Source organism: Cyrtonyx montezumae, unplaced genomic scaffold, assembly GCF_038088225.1.
Source record: "Cyrtonyx montezumae isolate F1298 unplaced genomic scaffold, pur_monq_1.0 scaffold_6, whole genome shotgun sequence".
Taxonomy (NCBI): Eukaryota; Metazoa; Chordata; class Aves; order Galliformes; family Odontophoridae; genus Cyrtonyx; species Cyrtonyx montezumae.
In genome coordinates, this window is record NW_027072067.1 from 17,844,040 (window position 1) to 17,864,284 (window position 20,245).

Consider the following 20,245-nt stretch of genomic DNA (forward strand, 5'->3'; position numbering starts at 1 on the left):
TCTGCCCTTACAGCTGTAAGATTATAGGAGCCTTATGAACTCACTATGCCTGCAAAAGCATCTTAAAGTAAGTTCCCAAAGAGAAGTGGAACCTCTTCCTTGTGCTGGAAAGTATTATCTTCCCAAGACCCCTTGAAATCTAGCAGGTTCTTAGCATGACTTGGCTGGTATTTGTGGCTGAAGGGCCTTCACTGGCACAGCCTCCCCGGAGGTGTTCTGTAAGAGAAAACCACAGCGTCTGATGTCCCATAGAGGCAGCAGGAGCTGGAGACAGATGACATGACTGCTGTAGGAGAAGCAAAGAGGCATACCTGCAACTCTCTGGACAAGAAATTGGTGATTTGCAGGCTGTGATGGATCAGAACATCCCAGGTGACCCCTGCTGTCCCTTGTGCGCCCCAGCTTCACGCTCTGCGGGGAATCCCCCAAACATGGCTTGCTTTATGTGCAGCTTCTCACGCAGTGCCGCTGCTCTGCTGTGCACCCATGGCAGAGCTGTGCGTGTGCAGCGGGCACAGCTGCTCACGTTGGCCGCAGCCGTCCTTGCTCCGCTGCCCGAAGCGTTGTGCCCACGCTCACGCTGCATTCTGGCCCTCGGCTGCTGAGCACTGCCAGAGATGACATTTGATTACACGGGAATTCATTAGGATCACCTAACGATATTAGGCACCATTACTCTGCCAAAATCCCGATGAGTAACGGCTCTGTAGTACCGCAGCCAGGGACGGACGGGAACGGCACAGCTCCACCGCCGCCCTTCGTTCAGCGGCACCGTTAGGACTCCTTCGCGGTACTCCGGTGGGGGAGCGGCACCGCGGGCGACCCACGGCCGCGGGTGGGAGCGGGGGACGACTGCCGCCGACCCCCAACTCGGCACAGCTCTCCCTGAGCCAACTCCGCCGCGGGCCCACGCTCCGGGCTGCGGGCGCGGTGCACGCCGGGAGCAGTAGTCCCCTCAGAGCGCAGCCCGCCTGCACTGCGCGGCGCGCGGCGCGGCCGGGACTCCGCTACCCAGAAGCCCCCGCGCGGCTATATAAAGCGCGGCGGCGCGCTCGGAGCGCAGTAACCATGTGGATGCGTGGCTGAGGCGGCGGCAGCTCGGCGCAGCCTTCGTCCTAACGGAGCGGGCAGCGCCGCCGGACACCATGGGGCTGCACCGCTAGCCCGCCCCGCGCAGCGCAGCCAGGTACGGACGGCGGGCACGGGGACAGCCCGCCCGGTGCGGCGCTGCCCGTGCGGGGGGGGAACGCCGGGGTCCGCGCCGCGGGTTCGGCTGTGAGCAGCGGATCTTCCCCGACCCGCCCGGCCCCGATGGGGTGCGGGGCGTGAGCTGCCGAGCCCGCTTCTCCTCCGCTGCTGCTCCCCGAGCCGGCGCTGCGGGCCCTTAATGCCGTGAGTGGCGGGGGAATGCAGCGGGAAGCGTCCCGGCTGCGGCGGGGCCGGGTCCGGGAGGACGTGGGGCGGTTGGAGCGGGGCCAGGAGGTGATGAGACGCTGCAGGAGCGGCTCCGCTGAGAGCTGAGGCTGAGAGCCGGGCCGGGATGCCCGACGGTGACACGGCTCCGGGGAGACCTCGCCGCGGCCTTCACTGCCTGCGGGCAGCAGGGGAACGGCAGAGCGACTTTGTCCTCCGTCTGATAGCAACAGGAGATGGGGAGTGATTTTTATCTGTCGGATATGCGGTGATAATTCTTTATGCGGAGCGGTGGGGCCCCGTCCCTGGAGGGGCCCTGGGCCGTCTGAGCTGGGGCTGGGGGGGCTCTGGGGGCCCTTCCCACCCCGCTATTCTCCGCCTCTGTGGTTCTTTGATAAGCAGACGTGAGCTGACCGCTGTGAAAGCCGGCAACTTGCGGCGGTGTGAATGGGCAGCGGTTAGTGATGGGCGTGTGTAAACAAAAAGGAGTCATTGTGAGTGCGGAAACAAACAAATCCGCAGTTGTTCGGAATTGTTGCGGGAGTGCTGTCAAGTAGAGCTGTTGATCTTGCTAATTGCTTTCAATTTTTAGTCTTTTTTTTTTGTCACTAATGACTCCTTTCTTGTTAAAGCACCTTGTTCTACCTTGAGGCTGAGGACTTTGCCCAGCTGTGCTTCCCCTGCTCCCACCTGCTTGTTTTGCAGTGTTCATTAAGCCTTGAAATAGGGAACTGGGTTTTCTCTTAAACGGGTTCATGATATAGGAACTGAACCAACAGGGTAACCCTGGTTTGCCTTTGCAGTCGTGGGGAGGAGCTTAACTGTGGGAAATTGTCTTCTAAGATTTGCTGGTCATGAGCGCCAGCGTTGGAGCGTGGAGAGCATGGGGGTACACACGTGGCTGGAGCTACAGGTGTGGGGAAGGGCACACCTTGGTGCATGGTGTGCTCCTTACAAGTGTGCAACAGGTGGCAAAGCATAACGAGACCCGAGGGACTATTAACCAGAGCTGTGGTTGTAGGGCTGTGTCCTGGGGCAGGAGGGATGCAGGACCTCGCATGTGGGTGGATGGGAAGCAGCTCTCAGAGCAGCTTAGGGAGATCGAAGGGGCTTAGAGCTGAGGAGTGGTGTGTTGGGAGAAAGTTATATAAATGCAGCCGTTCTGTCACAGTGTGGCTGTGATATTAATCTGAGTTCATAAATATCTTCCTTATGGAATGTTCCAATTGAGTTTCTGTTTCCTGACGTAGTACCTTCACTTGTTCCTATTGCTTCAGCAGCTTTTTTATTGTGTAATAGTACAGAAGATGAGGGGGGAAAAAAAACAACCATTAGGCAGTGTCCTACAGCCCCTGTGCTGCAGCCTGAGCACATGTGGGTGCTGATTTGCAGGTGCCATAAGGCAGGGGACTCCAGAGCCCATTGGCATATCCTATCTGTGTCTGTGGTGACTCAGAGTGGTTCCATCATGCACGTCCTGGATGGGAAACTGGGGTTGAAGCTTCAAAATTCAGCTGAGGGTTCTGAGCTCAGAAAAGCTTCTTATTCCTAGCTGTGATTTTGGTGGGGCCTATCAAAACTTCAAAGAGAAAAGTCACTGTAGAGCTGGACACGATAACGGTGTAGGGAGAAAAGTGAGTGAGCAGTGTGTGGAAGCAGGCGTTCCTTCACGCCTCGGTACAGCTTGCAGCAGTGTGACTGTGTCCCTGAGTGCCAGGGCTCTCACTGGAGGGGTGGAGCTGAGAACTCCGTGTTTGTGCTTCTCCCATCGCTGCTGAACTGATGGCAGGAGCTGGTAAAGGGCTCTGAGAAGAGGGAGTGCTGCATGCAGCGCATTTTTGGATTGGGATGTTACGGTGTTTCTGCTGTTGGAGTAACCTGATACTGAGTTATAGGGAAAGAGGCCTGGATGCCAAATCCAGATGGAATGGTGTGTGCTTAAAGGATTCATTCTCTTCTCATCCCTGCCCTGTGCAGGGTGTCTGAAGTCAGAAGGCAGTGATCTCTGTCCATGTGCACGCAAGACATCTGATCTAGGCCAGAAATGTCTGCTGCCAGAGGACTGTGGCTATTTTTTTTTTTAAATAATTTCTGGGAATTGCTTAGTAGCAGTTTGGTATGAACGTTTTACAAATATTTGGTTTGCACCCTGGCAAACTCCTTCCTCCTCTTGAAAAATTCAGAGCTCTGTCAGGAAGTTCTGAAGAAGTGTTAATTGTAACGTGATGTCCATGCCCTGACTGCAGTGCATGCAGACACGGGGCCACGGGGTGGATGGTGTTTGCTGATGGTGCTTGATCTGAAGGCCTCAATGAAAACTGGTGTATCTTCTGATAGAAATAACTTGGCATTGGCTGCTCCTCCATCTGCAAGGGTTAAGCAGATTCAGTTGCTAATGCTCTTTGAGAGATAAGTTAGTACAGTGCTTCAAAGCTTTACTTCAGAAGAATGAGTAGTGCTTGTGTTCTAGAAGATGACTGCTGGGAGGCCAGCAGCCCGAGAGCTTGAGCCTCCCTGCACCGCAGCCACAGTGGCTGGGTTTTTTGGGTCAGGAGGGTGCAAAGTAGGTCCCTCGGCCACCAGTGGGTTGCCCACGTGCTGGTCATGTGCTGGCGGGGGCTCCTCCTCCCCGGCACCTTGTCTCAGGCACTTGAGCTCTCTCTGCAGACCTGGCTGCCTGCTGAGGTGTCCAGGAGGGAAGGAGCGAGCTCACCCCGTAGGGCTGCTGCGGCTGGGAGCCGGGTAGGACTCGCTAGCCTTCAGCTGGAGAGCCCTGCTAGGGGAAGGAAGAGGAGCGTTGGCACTACTGCCAGCGTGGACCTGAAGCTACCAGGAGCCGTCCTGCAGAGCCCAACCCTGGAAGGAGACTCCAGCGATACCATGGAGGGCAGAGAACCTCCGCCAAGGTAAAGGAGGAGCTGGGAAGTACAGCACTCAGGAAAGGTGTAAGAGTTGTGCGGGTTGGGGGGGTCTGGGGAGACAGGCAGAAGGAAGATGGTGGCCCTAGATGTAGGGAGCGTTGCATTTGCTAGAAGCTCACATCTCTTGAGGAAAGAAGTGTGGGCTGTAGGAGGCAGCCCGCTGTGAGTGAGGTCTGGTAGGTGTATGGCTATGCTGGGTGCCATGTTCTGTGTGCTTTCCTGCCATGGCCAGGCTTCAGTAGATGCCATAAACCATGCTTGCCCTCCATACCCATGACATTGGTTGCTCTGTTTTGGCATGTTCCAAGTCTCTCCTTCTAATAAAATATTCTGGAAAATACTGTGTGCTTGTAGGGCCTCACTTGGAGGCTGGCATCTAGGCTGCTTTCCCATCAGTAGGTATGGACTTCAGTAAGCATCAACTTCAGCGAGTGCTGCCCACTTCTAATGGAATTAAAAAGTTGCTGTCAGGTCACATTTGGTTTGAAACTTTAGAAATGATTTGTTCCCTGGCAGAGCTTCTCTAATAGGTGCTCTTTTTTGGCTCCTGCGGATGCTTGTCAGTGGGATCTGTGAGCTGTGTTTCTGACCTCAGCTGCAGCAGGGGATGCCTGTCACAGTATACTGCTGCCCAGCACCTTGTGAGGGGTGTTAGGTTGAGTTTCTGTCATGGCAGAAAAAATAATCAGTGTCATGCATATTTGTTGACTGGTATGGAGGATGTCCTTGGGGCTGAAGTTGACAAAATGTGTTCCTTTGTCAGTTTCTCCCTTTTTCTCGAACTGTGCTTCATTGCACCTATTAGAAAGTTACTTGGAAGGTAATACTTAATTGGAATGGTAACTGTAAATAAATTGAGTTATCTACACAGCAGCAAAAAGTATGGCTAGAACAAACACAATAAACTTGGCCATCATCATGCTGGATGAATGTAGGCGTCCCCTCCAAACTTCAAGAGTAGGGAAGATGTGTGCTTTAGCACCATGCAATGGAGCACGTTGGGAGCTGGCTCTGGGAGCCTGGGCTGAGTCTGGGCTCAGCATCCTGCATGCCCTGCACTAAGTCCTGCATGCTGCTGCCTCCTTCTCATCCTCCACCTGCAAACTGTAGAAAAATCTGCTGTGTTTTAAGCATTAAGACCCAAAAATATTTTATCTGAGAAAAAGTGCATTTCTCCTTTTTAATCTAACAGTTCATCAGAAGACTTGTCTACAGATAGCAGGCCCCTGGACGTGAGAGGTTGCAGTTAAATGGAAAACAAGATCATGTGGTAGATAGACATAGTGTGCTGATATCTTTTAAAATGTCTCATCTCTAAAATGACAGCACCTGGCCCTGCTGCTGGAGCCTGCAGCCTGTGCTCCGTGGCCCCAGCCCTGCTGCTTCACCTTTCCTGCTGGGGCGTGTGTGCTATGATCAGTTAATCCAGGAGCTTTGAAAGTGGCAGCACTGCATCCTGCAGCCCCAGAAGAGTGATTGCTTGCAGGATGATCTGGACAAGGGGTGCTTCCTCCTCGCTTTGGCCACTTAGTGGAATTCTTGTGGACCTTTCTCACAGCCCTACAGGAGAAACTGAATGAATTTTTAATTGAAATAAAAATGGGAAACAAGCTTTTTTGTTTCAGGTTTTATGAAGGGAATTGCACCTGTAAAAATAGGTACAAAATGCAGGGGGGGTCCATCTCAAGTACATGGCAGTCATTAGAAAAATGCACATTAAGAGCTATGTTAGATTGAGGCTATAGTTGTAACTTTTGGATTGGGTAATCTTGTAAAGTTCCCATTTGCAGAGGTGCTCCAGCACCCGGCTGTCGCTTAAATCTTGGGAGTCAGGGCGTGTTTAGAAGAAGGAATACTGTGTAGCATCATTCAGAAACAGCAGGACCCAGTTCTGCTTGATTCAAACCCGTAGGTGTGTGTGCTGTGCTGGATTCGTGGTACTGCTAACTTAACTGGTGGGAGTCTTCGTATGTATGCCAATGGCTTTGCCCATTAAGCTGTCCTTAGTTTTCTTTTTAGCTTTTGTTGTCTCTACCCTTATAAAACGGGTTTCTTTTCTGTTAAAAACCAGAATTGAACTTTGGCTGCGGAGCTTCCTGTCTGCAGGAGTAACGTGGAGCAGTTCAGCACAGTTTGAGGTTGGATTCTTACCTAACGATCTAAATAGGGAAGAAGACTTTTCAGAAACTGGGGCAGCACTTTATCAAAGTACATATGAAATCATGAGTCTCTATTTAATTGAGCAATAAACCGCAGTGAAAATGTGACATAGGGAACTGAGTACATCGTGGGACTACAAGGCACAGCGAGGAACTTTCTTGTTCAGAGTAAACATCGTTAGAGCCATGTGAAAAGATTAAGTCATTTGTTCTGCAGTTGCTGAAAATCAGCTGTCAGTGATGAGACTTACTTGCTTTTGTTTATTTTACAAATAGGATTTGCAGCCATAGGTTAGAGTGTTAAAATCCCACACAAAGCAGATGCATGTGATGTGGTGTCAGCAAAATAGCTTGGGATTCTCTGCCAAGCCTCCCGGGGCTCAGTTGCTGGAGGTGAGCAGTAGCATACTGCAGAGGTCTTGTTTCAGTGGTTCCCATCTGTAAGGAGGAACTTCAGACAGGGCCTTCCTGATCAAGGAAAGCAAAGCCCCAGCGTTGCTCTGAAGCCTGCTTGCTTCTGAGCGTGGAGATTGGGATGAGTGATGGGAGACATTAGTATGATATGTTTACAAAGCAGTTGCATTTTCTATTCCGAGATCTTCAAAAAGCAGATGTCTCATTAAGGTATTTGGTATGTAACATTGATTGCTAAGTGTTTTCACTGTTAATTCTGCTTTAACTGCTGTTATGAAGTGTGTTTGTGTGAGAACACGACTTGAAATCTCTCAGCTGAGTTTCGGTGATGCTATCAAACTCACAGTGGCTGAGCCAAGGTCACTGGGCTGAGCACATGGCCTGCCCGTGCTGCTTGTACTTGTTAGCATTCACTGTGTGCAGTGCAGCTCATTTGGAGGGTGTGCAAGACAGTATCTATACAGAAGTGATCCAAAATGAGCCCTGTGATTCTTGCAGTTGCTGTCCCATCGCAGACCAGGCATCAAAGCAGCACAGAGCAGCAGGGCAAGGCTCGTGCTGCAGTTCTGGAGCTGTTCCCTTTGCTTTAGTTTGCTGCCAGATTTAGCTAATGTGCTCTCATCTCCAGTCCCATGCTTCAAAGCTGTAGGAGGGCAGAATGACTGAGTGGTGCTCCCTGCAGTTCTGATGAGATTCAGTATTCGTTATTTGGGGTATATTCTTAAACAGAGACTTAGTTTTGTTATCCTGTGCTGATAAACTGTGCATAAAGCATATCTGAAGGCACGCTGGCTTTTACGTAGCTGATAGGATGAAGTCATCACCTACGTAATTAAAAGATTTTAAGCTGTCAAGGCTTAAAAAAAAAAAATAGAAGGGAGTGTTCATCTTTGAGGTGTTTTTCTGTGCTCTTGGGTAAATAGAGCTGACTTCCCATTGCAGCAGCCCACCTCTAGTTCACCTGTGCAGCCTGGGCTAGGGAGCTGCTTTGGCAGGGGGCTTGGACTCTATGATCTCTAGAGGTCCCTTCCGATGCCTGCAATTCTGATATTCCACTTCTCATCTTAAGCCTTGCAGACTTTGTCAGTGTCTTTTCCCCCCAAACAGAAGAGCCTTTGTCTCCTTTAACAACTCATGTTGCTGCTGCCCACACTGGGGCCATCTGCATTTCAAACCTCCAACACATGTTTGGAGAAACCCAGTGCACCTTTCCTGTGCCATATGCCCGTGTTGCTGCACTGCTGCCATCCCCTGACCTTCCCTTTGTTAAAGGGTTTTACTTAAGCTCTGATGACAGCGTGGCAGTGCTGCCAGGAATTGGTTCTGCCCGGCACCGACAGTGCCCTGGGGGTCCTCCCCTTCAGGAATGATCAATGGCTCTTGGCACTGGCATATCTAAAATAAACAAGTTGCAGAGTAAGGCTTGGTTTATCTACAGAGCACAATTGCTTTTTAGCAGTGATTGAGCTTCGAATGCATGTGGGGATCCCCATCCCTTGTTCCTGGGAAGTAGCTCCTGTGATGCTGAAATCTGTCTGTGTGTCCTTGGGCCTGCTCTTGTCCGATGGTCTGGGGCTCCTTAGCTAAGAAAAAAATATTTTTTAGTGGAAATCGATGATTTTGACCTGCACATTTTCTTGGAAACTGCTGTGGCAAATATCTGCCTCTTCCAAAGGAAAACAATGCAGTTCTGGGAAATAATTCCTGCTGAAAGGGGTTCACATCTGGTGTTGTAAAACGGAGGAGTGAAGAGCTGGAAATGCACTGTGTGTAGTGATGCTGCAACACTCCACAGCCCCAAAGCTCTCAAGTATCAGAAATCAGAGCAAGTCTAAGAGCAGAGCAGGCACGGTGTCCCCAGAAGTATTTCCCTGACTTTCTCAGGGCTTGGCTGCTTCTTGCTTGGGGCTCTGTCTTTGGCACAGCTTTCATTTTGAGGGCCTGGAAGCCTGTCAGCTGTGAAGTTTTTGTAGTTAACTTCCAAGTCAGGAAATAGGGAAAGCTGTGTTTCTGGTGATGCTAATTCAGTGTGGGTTATGATTCCTGTATGTTTTTTGGCATGTATTTTAAAGAAGGTAGTGATGCTTTCTGTCCAGTTGTGAAGGGAATTGGGCTCTACAGCATATGCAGTGGCTGAAGGACTTGGCATTAAGCGAGCAACCTGAAGCCAAACGCATTGCTTCTGTGCATGCAGGTTTGATTTCAGAGGAGCTGAGGTTTCTCGCTCTGTGTGTGAGCTTGGCCTGTTCTCATTTTGCTTTTTCTTGTGGTGTTGTTGTTGTTTTTAATTTTGATTTCAGCTGTACGAGTGGCACAATGCCTTACAGCCATGAGAACATCCATCGTGTGGTTTGGTGTGTTTATTGCACCCCTCCAATGCTCCCTTCATTCTTCTAGAGGCCGTGCAGTGAGGAGAGATGGCAGTTTGCAGCTTTACAGAAGAGAAGTGCAGCTTTTGTTTTTTGCCAGCACTCTGATGTCTGCTGTGTATCATCAGCACTGATGTTTAAATCCCCCGAATCTGTCCTCGTTGATCTCCAGCCTCGCTTAATAAACTTGAGCCTTACACCTTTGGTAAACAAGATAATGCTCAATGAAAAAGAGTATTTATCCCACGCACGCATCAGGGCTGAGCTCTGTAACAAGCATAATTTCCTGCTCCCTATCCTCCTGATGGTAGATCATTGGAGTTGATTCTGGTGTGTCATGCTTGATGTGAGGGAGGGTGAATGTGTTTGAAGTTATTTTCCCTCCCAGATGAGCCCTGTCCTGGGCTCTGCCCTTCGGAGCATCGCTGACCTGCAGCAGTGAGCAGCTCAGGGCGTTTGGTGCTGCCTGCTGGGAGCAGCCTCGTGGGCAGAGAGCTTAACTCAGTGTTTTGAGGTTGGTGATCAAAAGCCACAGCTTAGGAACATCTCCAAGAAGCCAGTAAGTGGCTTTTGAAAGGACATCTTTGAAAATCTCTCTGGTTGGGCTTCTTTTTATCAGGGCTCCCATTGTTTGTCCCTCTCTGTTGCTGTGGCAGATGGAAACTTGCTGCTCTGTATTTGTTTAGCTGACAGGTAAGCCCTATGCCATGCAGCCCAGGATTTGGGGCTTTGGGGAAAATAGCAGTATTCGTAATGCTGCAGAAGCTGACGAGGCTGAGTTGTGGCACTTCTGCCTTACTTTTTTTTTTAAACAGGACTGAACGTTCCTCATTTCATAGGGATTTGGCTCCTTGATGTGTCATTTAAAGTATTTGTTTCTGAATAATCTTGAGCTTTGCATTTTCAGATGCGAAATCCGTTGTGGGGCATATTGAGTGGGTCCTGCTGTGATGCCCTGTTTGAAGCAGCAGCTCTGGGTGCATGGCTCACCCCAGCATTCCTGTGGGTGACAGAAGCTGTTCCCTTCCACCTCCAACGATTTCTATGGTTCTATGAATCATGGCACTGTTTTACATTACTATTCCTGCGAGTGCTATTTCAGCACGCCAGAGGACCTTTAAATACACTCATACCTACCTCTCATTGTGGCAGTGTTTAGGCAGAGAAATGGGTTGTAATACAGGTGATACAAATAACAGAGCTTAAAATGAAGCACCCTTCTTCCCTCTTTCCCTCTTGCATGGGGTGAGGCATGCTGGCATGCCTGGTGTGGAGTGTCTGTGAACATCTATGGGGTAGGATATGGCTTCCAGAGAAACACCCAGTGCTGCACGGGGTGCCAGCAGCCTGCTGTTCTACCCTAACTTATTTTTCTCAGCACACATTTTGACATGCTGTGCTGTCCCTGATACCTGAAATTCCAGCGCGGGAGCTTGTTCTGTTTTTCAAACAAATAAACACAAAGGGTCCTATTGTTGTAACCTCCAGTGATTTATATGGAGAAATCATTCTACCTAATAAATGGTAATGTTTTGCTTTATCCTTCTAGGGGCTCTAAGCCAGAGATGACCGACAAGATGTCGAGCTTCCTTCATATTGGAGATATTTGTTCTCTCTATGCAGAGGGCTCAACCAATGGATTTATTAGCACTCTGGGGTAAGAACAGCTGTTCTCTTGTACAAAACACACGTGTAAGGACTAACAGAACTCAATCAGCTGTCATGGGCCTGACTTCCAGGCAGTGCTGGGCAAAACGAGGTTGTGTTCTGTACGGATCTTGGCTGAAATTTAAAAATGGCCTGAAATGAATATGGCAAGTTAGATTTTTTGGGGAGGATAAAGAGCACATCAATAGCTGTGGTATGGTGTCAGTGTACTTGGTGGGGAGGAAGAAGATTGCCAAGGTCAAGCTGTGGGTGGAGGGAATGAATGCAAGTAAAGAATTTTCATGTTGTCTGTCCCGTGTCCATCCATGCGTCCTGTCCTGTCCCTTCCTGCCCACCCCGGTCAGGAACAAATAGGACCCAGTACTGATTGGAAAAAGAAGATAGCAGTGTATGTAGGCATTGGAGAAACGAAATTGAAAGCCCTGAGCCAGACTGTTCATACACCACCGAGTTACTGCTGTGACTAGCTGTGCCTTGTCCTCCGATATGTGAGATTTCTCATAAAAACAAAATTGTACTTCTTCAGTCCGAGGGAGAACATTTTCAATCTTTAGCTTTGGCAACAGCCAACCACCCTGGAGCCGTGCCGTGCCTGCTCCTGTGCACTGAGCATCCTCACACAGCTCCTCTGTCCTGCCTTCTGCAAAGCCCACCGAGCAGGTGTTCCTGTAGGAGAGTGCCTCTTGAGCAGGAAGACGTGCATCCCACTTCATTCCACAAAAAGTAGTCCTTCACATAGGAAGGCTTTGCAGAGAAACCACAGAATTGAAATGCAGCTTTGACACGAGTGACAGGGTTATGTTTTATTCTGCTCAACGACTGCTTCAGAGAAATCTTTCAGAATGTTGGAAGCTGGCAGTGGAGCTGTGGACGAGTTTGGAAGAGCTTCCAGGGGCTGGATGAGAAGCTGAAAGGGCACATCTGCCACCTGGGTTTGAAGCAGTGGGAAATTAGGGGGAGGGAAATAGCGTGACACGTTGCTGTGTTCTTCGATACTGAATGAGTAGCAAAGAAGCAACCAGAAAGCTTGATGATGTGGTGAGTGGGCACACACACAACATGCTCTTTCTCATTTCCAGTAGCCGTAAGGGCCTCAGGGTGGGTACAGTGACAGCAAATTTTTTGATGCCTACTGTCCAGATGCATCTGATAAATGAAGCTCCCAAGCAGGGTACAAAGACAGCATCCTGGTAAGTCTCTCAGCAGGAAACAATGGGCTGGAATCTCGTCACAGTGACTCCAAACTAACTTGTAGGTTTAGTCCTCTAGCTATTAGGATTCTGGAAAATAAGGGGGCAGAGAAGGAAGCAGACACTGAAGATGCACCATGATCTATTATAGGAAAGAGAAGAAAATATGGGATGCTGCCAGAAGGGAAAGAAGGTATGATAAAAGCAAGGGATGTAGTAAGTAGGGTTGGTTGAATAGTATTTGGCAAATGTATTTGACAAATTTCCCAGGTACTCGTCAAATATGAGATGCACACTGTGCAGTATTCGATCGGCTGCGTAACTGGCCAAATACTATTGCTGGAAACTGGCAAAACCAATTGAGCAAAACTATACATTTGGCTTTTTTTTTTATTCCTAGTATTGAAGCAAGTTTGGCAGTAGATAATTCCAAAACAAGTAGAAAGTTGTTATGTTTAATCCTATACAGTGCATGATGAACATTATGCAGTGGCTGTGGCTTTTGATGGCATTGCTGAGCAGATATTTTTCACCATGGGTAGTCCTTTCAGACATTACTGGCCCTAAGCACCTACTTGTTTTAGGCTTGATGAGATGTTCCGATGGTGGATTTAGAGATCCCTCAGCATTACAAGTATCCTCATTGACTCAATTAGTCCTGTTTTAAGGTAACAGCGTTATAGAATGGCCACACATCTTCTGAGCCTAATTTGAACCAGAAATCCCAATTGCTGTGTGAAACATGAAATGCATTATCATCTTAATAAGCCTTCATAATCAAATTAGCTTTGTCCCATATTTAATTCAGTCTTTGTCCTGGAGAAAATTAAAGAACCAAAGAGAAGATTCAGTGTAATTGTACTTTATACCATGTGGAGTTCTGGCAGTCTTATGTCATAACGATGTGTAATGACTTGTTCGTGTGGCTAATGAAGGTTGAGAAACAGATACTGCTATATATTCTAATGCCATTTTATCCAAGTAACTCTCTTTGAAGAGTGTTCCTATTTAATATTCCTATGACGTGACTGTTGCTTAATCAGGACTTTAGTCTTGCTGTTTCCCAAACTCAGTGCTGTCATCACTATGATTGCTAATGTATAATATTTCCTCTTCTGTGTTCTGCACCTGGAAAATAATTTTCTTAGTAATTTGGGAAGCTCCTCTTTAGTTTCAATTGAATCTCAGGACGAGAGGGATACAATGCACTGAGAGTAACTGTGTGGGGGATTATCAGAATAACCCATTTGACTTTCAATACCTTTTGGCCATTTGTTCCCTAGAAGCAGGTGTTTCAGTGAGCTCAGATATTAGTGCTATCGTTCTTGTTGGAGCACGTGCATGTTTGTGTAATACTGAATAGGGAGAAAATCCATGGGGAAAAAGCAACTTACTCTGAATGTTTGCATTTGCAAATCTTAGATGCATAGAACTGTTGAGCCCACTTAGTCTCTCTGATCTCTTAATTCTTATGCACTTCTTGACTTTCCATAATTGTTGTCTCAAGATGCTCCTGCATGTAACCGGCCTCTGCAAGGAACAACTCTCATATTCTAGATCTCAATCTCTTTCTCAAGTTGAATCTGCATGAGAATGGACCTCTCAAACCTTTAAGACCTCGGAGTTTTACTTTCTACTTCTGTGTAGAAAGCCTCTTTGACAGATTGGTTTTAAGGGGCCAAATTGTATAATTTACCATCAAATCAGAAACATCAGTATTTGGTTACAGTTGCATTCCTCTCAATTTGGAAATATCGTTTGATAACGAAGCAGTTTCATGTTGGTAGGAGCAGAGCAGTGACGACAGGTATATCTTGAATGTTTAATGTACTCTGTGGGCTTTGCATTGACCCTCCAGGTGTTTTTTTTCTTTGTTTGTTCGTTTTTTGCCAATGTGTGTTCACAGGAGAAGCTCTGTGCTGGCATTTCCTATTAAAATCTCTTGGGTTCACTTATCCGGTTCACTTCCTTTCTGTTAAAGCAGGAGGAGGTTAGTTTGCTCTCCTGACTTGGCTTGTGTTTTAATGACCATTAAGCAGGAGGTGTATTTATGCCTTCCTGTCTCCTGGGGGTCAGTTTCTGTTGTGGCAGTTGATGCTTCTGCCTTTTTTGATGCTTGTGGAGAGTTGTGTAATTAGTGTCCAGTTCACCCGGTCACATTGTCCTGTTCTGTCTTTTAATGCAAACACAATTACACCATTATTCAAATCTGTCCAAGAGGCAATAATTGTTTTAAGGCTGTTTCTCTCTCAACTAGAATATGGGCTGTTCTGTCTGCACCTCAAGGAGGGGACATAAAGCAGATGCAGTTTACAGGAGCAATTACTTATTGTCCCACCTATCTAGAAGCATAGCTCTGGGCAACAGTAGAAATTAGTTGCATGCTTCTTAGAGAGATCTGGCATTTGGGCAATGTCTTCTGCTGAAGTGGCCACTCAGATACGTATTGTGAATAAACCTCTTTGGTTTTGCTAGAAAGGATGTAAGCTATTGCAAAGGAAAAGCATCTCACTTGATTTCTCGTTTCTTTGCAGCCTTGTGGATGACCGGTGTGTTGTACAGCCAGAAGCAGGTGACCTTAATAACCCACCCAAAAAGTTCAGAGGTGAGTTCTCTAGGCAGTTTATTACCATCCAGTTGGAAGAAGTTCACCACTTTGTGCAAATTATTTTTGATCTCCTCACTTTCTGTAGCGTATTTCAGTGTTGCTGTCTTCCACGCAGGGAGGGAGAGTATGTGTGTGATGTCTGTGAACTGAATTGTGTTGTGCTGTGGGACGTGAAGGCCCTGTGAGTGGTAGCTTTCACATCTGCCCTACTAGAACATCCCTGTAAGCTTCAGTTCCCTTTCCTGAGTATGATTTGGACATTGATCATTCAGGTATTGAAGAGGCAGCCTGGAGAAACTTTAAAAGTCAGCTTTAAGTTCTCCAGAACAAGGAAGATGATACTACAAGATATAGAGCACTAACTAGGCAGTCAAATCAAGGAATAAATCCATGTCTGTCTGAGATGACTGGGCATAGAAGAGACTGGGGATGAGGTGAGGGGTGGAAGAGAAAGGGAAGGGGTGGAGAGAGGGAAAAGCAATTATTTCTAGCATGGTTTAGGAACTGCAAGTACAAAGAAACGTTTGTTTGGCATAAAATGTAGTTGGACGTTGTAAAAGTTCTCATGTTACTTATAATTTATACATTGAGAAAGAATGGTATGAACCTTTTCCAACCTTTGTAGTCACTTCACTAAAGCTTTCGTGAGGAAGTTTATGCTTAATGGTAAATGGCAACAGGAGTCATAAAATGTTAGCAGGCATTTCAGTTGTTTATACATGTGCTTTGTAAGCGTGGCTTAAGATAAAAACGCTTTCCACACTAAATATATTTGGAAGAAATAATGACGAAATGTATCTCACCATCTCTAACACAAGTGGAAAATGTCCCTTTTTTATGATGAAGCAGAGGCACTCAGATGTGTGCAGGGCTGTTGTCTGTGACAGGGTCAGGAACTATGGCTGTGTCTCTTCAGTCCTGGTGTTTTAAGGGCACCTTCCAGAAACACCTTCCTTGCAAAGGTGTTTGTCTGAACAGCATTGCTTACTTTGGGGATATAAAGCAGCGCTGGGCATCTGGTGAGTGCAGTTCAGCAGTCCCAGCGTTTTGTTCTTGTGTACTTGAGGTTTGGTCTTGCCTGAGAGGGGGTGGGACCTCGGTGTGAGCTGAAATGGGTGTGAAATTCTAGCAGAAGTAACTGAGGGGTAACTTCTAGAGATCTTATTAGCACAGGACTGGAATGAATCGCATGTTGGTGACTGATGTTATAGCTCTGGAAAGGCACAGGACTGCAGAAATGCTCTGTGCCATAACCTGGCTTCTGCTGCCGTACGATTCTCCTTACGATGAACTGTGCTTGAAGTTGGAAGGGTTTGTGTGTTAGTAAGTCACTCCTTGCAGGATGCTGGCTTCGGGTTGGCCTGCGAACACGGCAAGGGAAGCTCAGTGTGCACATGGAGCAACAGCACAGCTGGAGCTGGGAGTGACTGTCAGCCTGCTTCAGGGAAACAGAGGTGTCCTGAGGACACCAGGGCTGCTTTCGTTGGCAGAGCTGTGGTAAAAATAGGCAGAGAGATTTGTCTGCTGGTGGTGGAGCACGGGAAGGGAGGGAGTGCAGGGGGGGCTGAGTGAGGAGGGGCGGACTTCAGGACAGGTTTGGAATGCACAGTAGAAGCACAACGGGGGAGAAAAAGAAGGGCGGAAAGAAGTAGAGGGCGTGTTAGATGGAAAAACCTGAAGTGCTGAGCTGGAGAGCAGTAATATTCCTTAAAGCTCAGAATAAAGTTACTAGTTCAAACCACTCAAGTTGTGATGATGGTTTACCAGCAGTTCTTGCACATATTAAATGCTATTATGTCTTCTGTCCTTATTACAGTAATACAGAGGTGTGAGGGCTCATTTTTCTCTCTGTTCCTTCCTCCCCCTCCCCAGAAGCAGACAGATCCCAAAGTGGTTTGAGCTTGGGTGGTGATTATGGTTTGTGAGATTTTGGTGCTTTTTTTTTTTTTGGGCTTTCAGGACCACTTTAAATGATGTTGTGGTTTGGTTTGTTTGTATTTTGTTTGGGTTTGTTTTTCCTTTTGAGTCCAGTACATCCCTGTCCCTTTGTGTCTTCAGCTCCAACTAATTCAGAAATCCACTAAAACTACCTTGCAAAACATCATGACTTGAGAGTTGCATTGATTAATGTTTCTTATTTTTAAAAATGTTGATATGAAAATACATGGGGAAGTAAGTGGCTCATCCAAATACAGTGTGTACAGATGAGATTCCTGGAAGCAATCCTAGTTGTGGAAGTCTCCAAAAAAAGTAAGTGTGACAATTCCTTGGTTGTCTGCACTGCTTTGAACAAAAAAAGGCATTTCACTTACTTTATACAGCTGGAATTGGTGCTCTGTCTGCTGCCTGTGAGTATGACCGTGCATCCAAGCAGTGACTAGAAATGAACATCCCTGGGATATGCATGGATTTATGTGGAAAGTATGAACTCGAGCTGACCCTCCAGTCACAGTAAAAGCAGCACAGCATTTCATTAGGAATGATTTGTGCTTAAATGCACAGAGACAGATTGCTGCTTTGCAAATGACACAGGTCAGACCCAGCAACTGTGGCAAAGCCAAAGCAGAGCCCGGGGCCAACGCTCTGTTTCCTTGGATGTGCTTTTGCATTTTGTGCTGGTTGTGTATGGGAGCGTAGCAGTGTGCTAAGCCCAGTGTGTTTGCTTGGTGTGAGACACGGGTGCAGCACCAGGGCAGCCTGTCTGCCAGCAGCTCGTGGCAGCTCTGTGCCTGGGATGCAGGCGGTCTGCTGGGCCCCGCAGCGCTGTGGGGAGCGGGATGCTGACGGGTTAACTCCTCCAGCAGCCACCTCCTTCCACAGTGCTGTTTTAGTAGTTGCTGGGCAACACGCTTTTTTTGGCAAGATGTTCAAGGAATGAACCCGTATCTCTTAGACTTAAAATACCCTCATGGAGAAGCAGGAGATGAGTAGTTCAAATTCTGTTTGTTCTTTTGATCCTAATCCGTACTGCGTACTCCTCGTGAGCGCTGCTGTCAGGAAGCAGTTGCCCTGCTTGGCACTGCCACAGCTGATGCTGGGGTCTGGGGCTTCAGACTGCAAGTTCACCTTCAGCACAGGCCTGGCCTGGGCTCTGCAGAGAGGCTTTAACGCAGGAACTATGTATTTACAAATATATATGCATCACAGTTGTTTTTGATGGATTTCTCTTAAATTTGCACTGTGATGTGCACGGATTGAAGTCAGCACTCACCCACCATCACAGAAACGTTGTGAGTGCTGTTTTGTTCTTAGCTTTGCCATCAGCAGTGTGAAGAAGAGCATGGAATTTGTGCAGTGCTGATGCAGGCAATGGGGTTGGAATATTTATGCATGTACTTCTTTATTTACCCTATTGAACTGATGCAAGCTGGTTTGTAGCTCGGTGTTAGAACTGAGGCTGGGGGAACTGGCAGTTAGAAGGTCGTATGCTCAGCTTTACCAAACACTTTAGCTTGGTTTTTCCACACTCTGAAACAAATACCCAGACTCCTCTGCCTCTAAGCACAGCAAAAACATCAGCAGTGCGTGGAAGTGCACTTGTTAGGTGGTAAGGCAGGTCAGCACCATCCCCTGTACTCATCAAGAATAATTTTCAGCAGTGTAAGCCCCTGGGTGTCGTGTGTTCGGCTTCATAAAAGTGAGCAGCCTGAAATCCTATTGCTCCCCATATCCCTGTGCATGTTGTTCCAAGCCTAGTCTGCTGAAAGCCATTACATCAGCTCAGATTGCTTTTTGAACTTTGATGTAGAATGGTCTCAAGTGGGTAACCCAAGGTGGGGCAGTTCTGCAGAGTGGAGCAGGCTCCAGGGCTGGCCGTGGGATGAGCAGCGTGCTGGGCATGGCTGCGTGGCCGGGCTCTGCTCCCTTTTTCTCTTGGAATAAGAGACTTGTAATGCTGGTGGAAATGTGTGGGTATTTTGACTAAAAGATGTCTTGGGAATGCTTGAACCCGTGTCTAAGTGGGGCCTTTTCCCTCTGATCACGGTGCATTAACAGGTGAAATTGCAGAGTTCTTTTTTCAGACAGAATGGTTGGGAGTGCCTGAGTGCAGAGTTGAAAGCTCAGCATGGTTGCCTTGAAGAGGAGTGTGTAGGGTGCCACAGAGCTGTGCCTCTGTTCTGTGCTCAGGGTCAGGCTAAAATACACGTGCTGAATCCCAAACCTACCGAGTGGGACAACAGTGGTGAGCACCTGCTCATCTGACTTGTCTGCTTTTCCAAAAAGGCAAATGCCGTGCTAAGACTGATGTTGAGGACATGATTTAGTGGAAAACTAAAAGAAACATCAAGGTTAGTGTGATGGATGAGGGAAAGAGGGGAAATAGAGTCTAATATTGTGTCTGTAACATCTTTAAAACTGAAGTATTGGTCAATGACCATTGGAAGGACGTATCTTACAGGAGTAGAATACTGTTAAATATCTGAAATATATTTTCACAGGCTTGATGAGGAATCCTTTAGTATGAGTTGAAGCATTTATATAACTGTACCAGAAAACTGCCAACTGCTTGTACATATTTGAATTTGATGCCCTTTATCTGATCAAGAAATCCTGAGCACTGCCTCTGAAATGTGAATTTTTAGCCCACTGCATCCTACATACAAGCAGATGTTAACAGACAATTGTCACAGTGGCATTTAGAGCTTTCAGAAAACTGGAAAGACAGAAGCGTTGCCTTTTTGCATGGACTAATGTACTTTATATCTGCTGAAGCCTGGAAGGATCTGAGAGGGAATCCAAACACAGAGCTGATGCGGCACAGCCGGCATTCTCCCAGCCTTCCCAGGCAGCAGGCAGGCAAGGTGCACTGCTTTCCTGAATGCCTCATTCCCAAACGTCTGCTGTCTCCTACTGCTGGGGTACCAAGGCCGTAGTGGAGGAAAGGTCTGTGTGGCACAGCTTAAGAAAGCGTCTTTAATTTAGCACGGAAAAAGAGCTGTAGGCACTGAACAGAAGAGGAGACGGGCCTGCCTTGTTCCGAGGCACACAGCATTGGCTGTGCTGAGTTTGCGTGCTGCCCTGTGCTCTGTGCTGTGGTTAAGCAGCTGTCTGCCAGCTTCTGGGCTAAGTGCTTTCATCTTAGATGTTTTGCATCTAGATGAAGGCAGAGCAAAGCCCCTTTGAAATATAAAGTGGCCGTTAATACGGTTAATTGGAAGGCTGTGTGCATGGCACAGTCTGTAGGCTCAGGTACTGCAGGAGAACGGGGAGAGGTGGATTGTGTGATGGTTTATGCTCTGTGTGCTTCATGCACCCATCTGTATCGTGTGGGTATAGGTTCTGTACTGCTGAAGCAGCAGCTGGGAGAGCCAGGCAGTGCGGTGACCACGTACCGACAATGAGAAATAAGCAGAGATCTGGTTCAAATGTTCATGCTTTCTCAACAGCTTTCACAGGTCAGAGCTTTTTCCCCCGTGGAAAGTTCAGCCTATTTCAGGTAGGATCAAGGGAGGGATTGCCAGAAAGCAGTGCTTAGCTATTAAGTAGAACAGTGCTGTTAATA

General features: G+C 47.7%; 1 protein-coding gene across 1 annotated transcript in view; it reads left to right on the top strand.

Moving 5' to 3' along the window:
- Positions 1 to 1,087: 1,087 nt before the first annotated feature.
- ITPR1 (inositol 1,4,5-trisphosphate receptor type 1) overlaps positions 1,088 to 20,245 on the top strand; it is a 142,487-nt gene continuing 123,329 nt past the window's right edge. Inside the window, exons 1-3 of the mRNA XM_065749454.1 lie at positions 1,088 to 1,186; positions 10,826 to 10,933; positions 14,669 to 14,739. Coding sequence (XP_065605526.1) covers positions 10,842 to 10,933; positions 14,669 to 14,739 — 163 coding nt within the window. The 5' untranslated portion in view covers positions 1,088 to 1,186; positions 10,826 to 10,841. The remainder of the gene's footprint in view (positions 1,187 to 10,825; positions 10,934 to 14,668; positions 14,740 to 20,245) is intronic.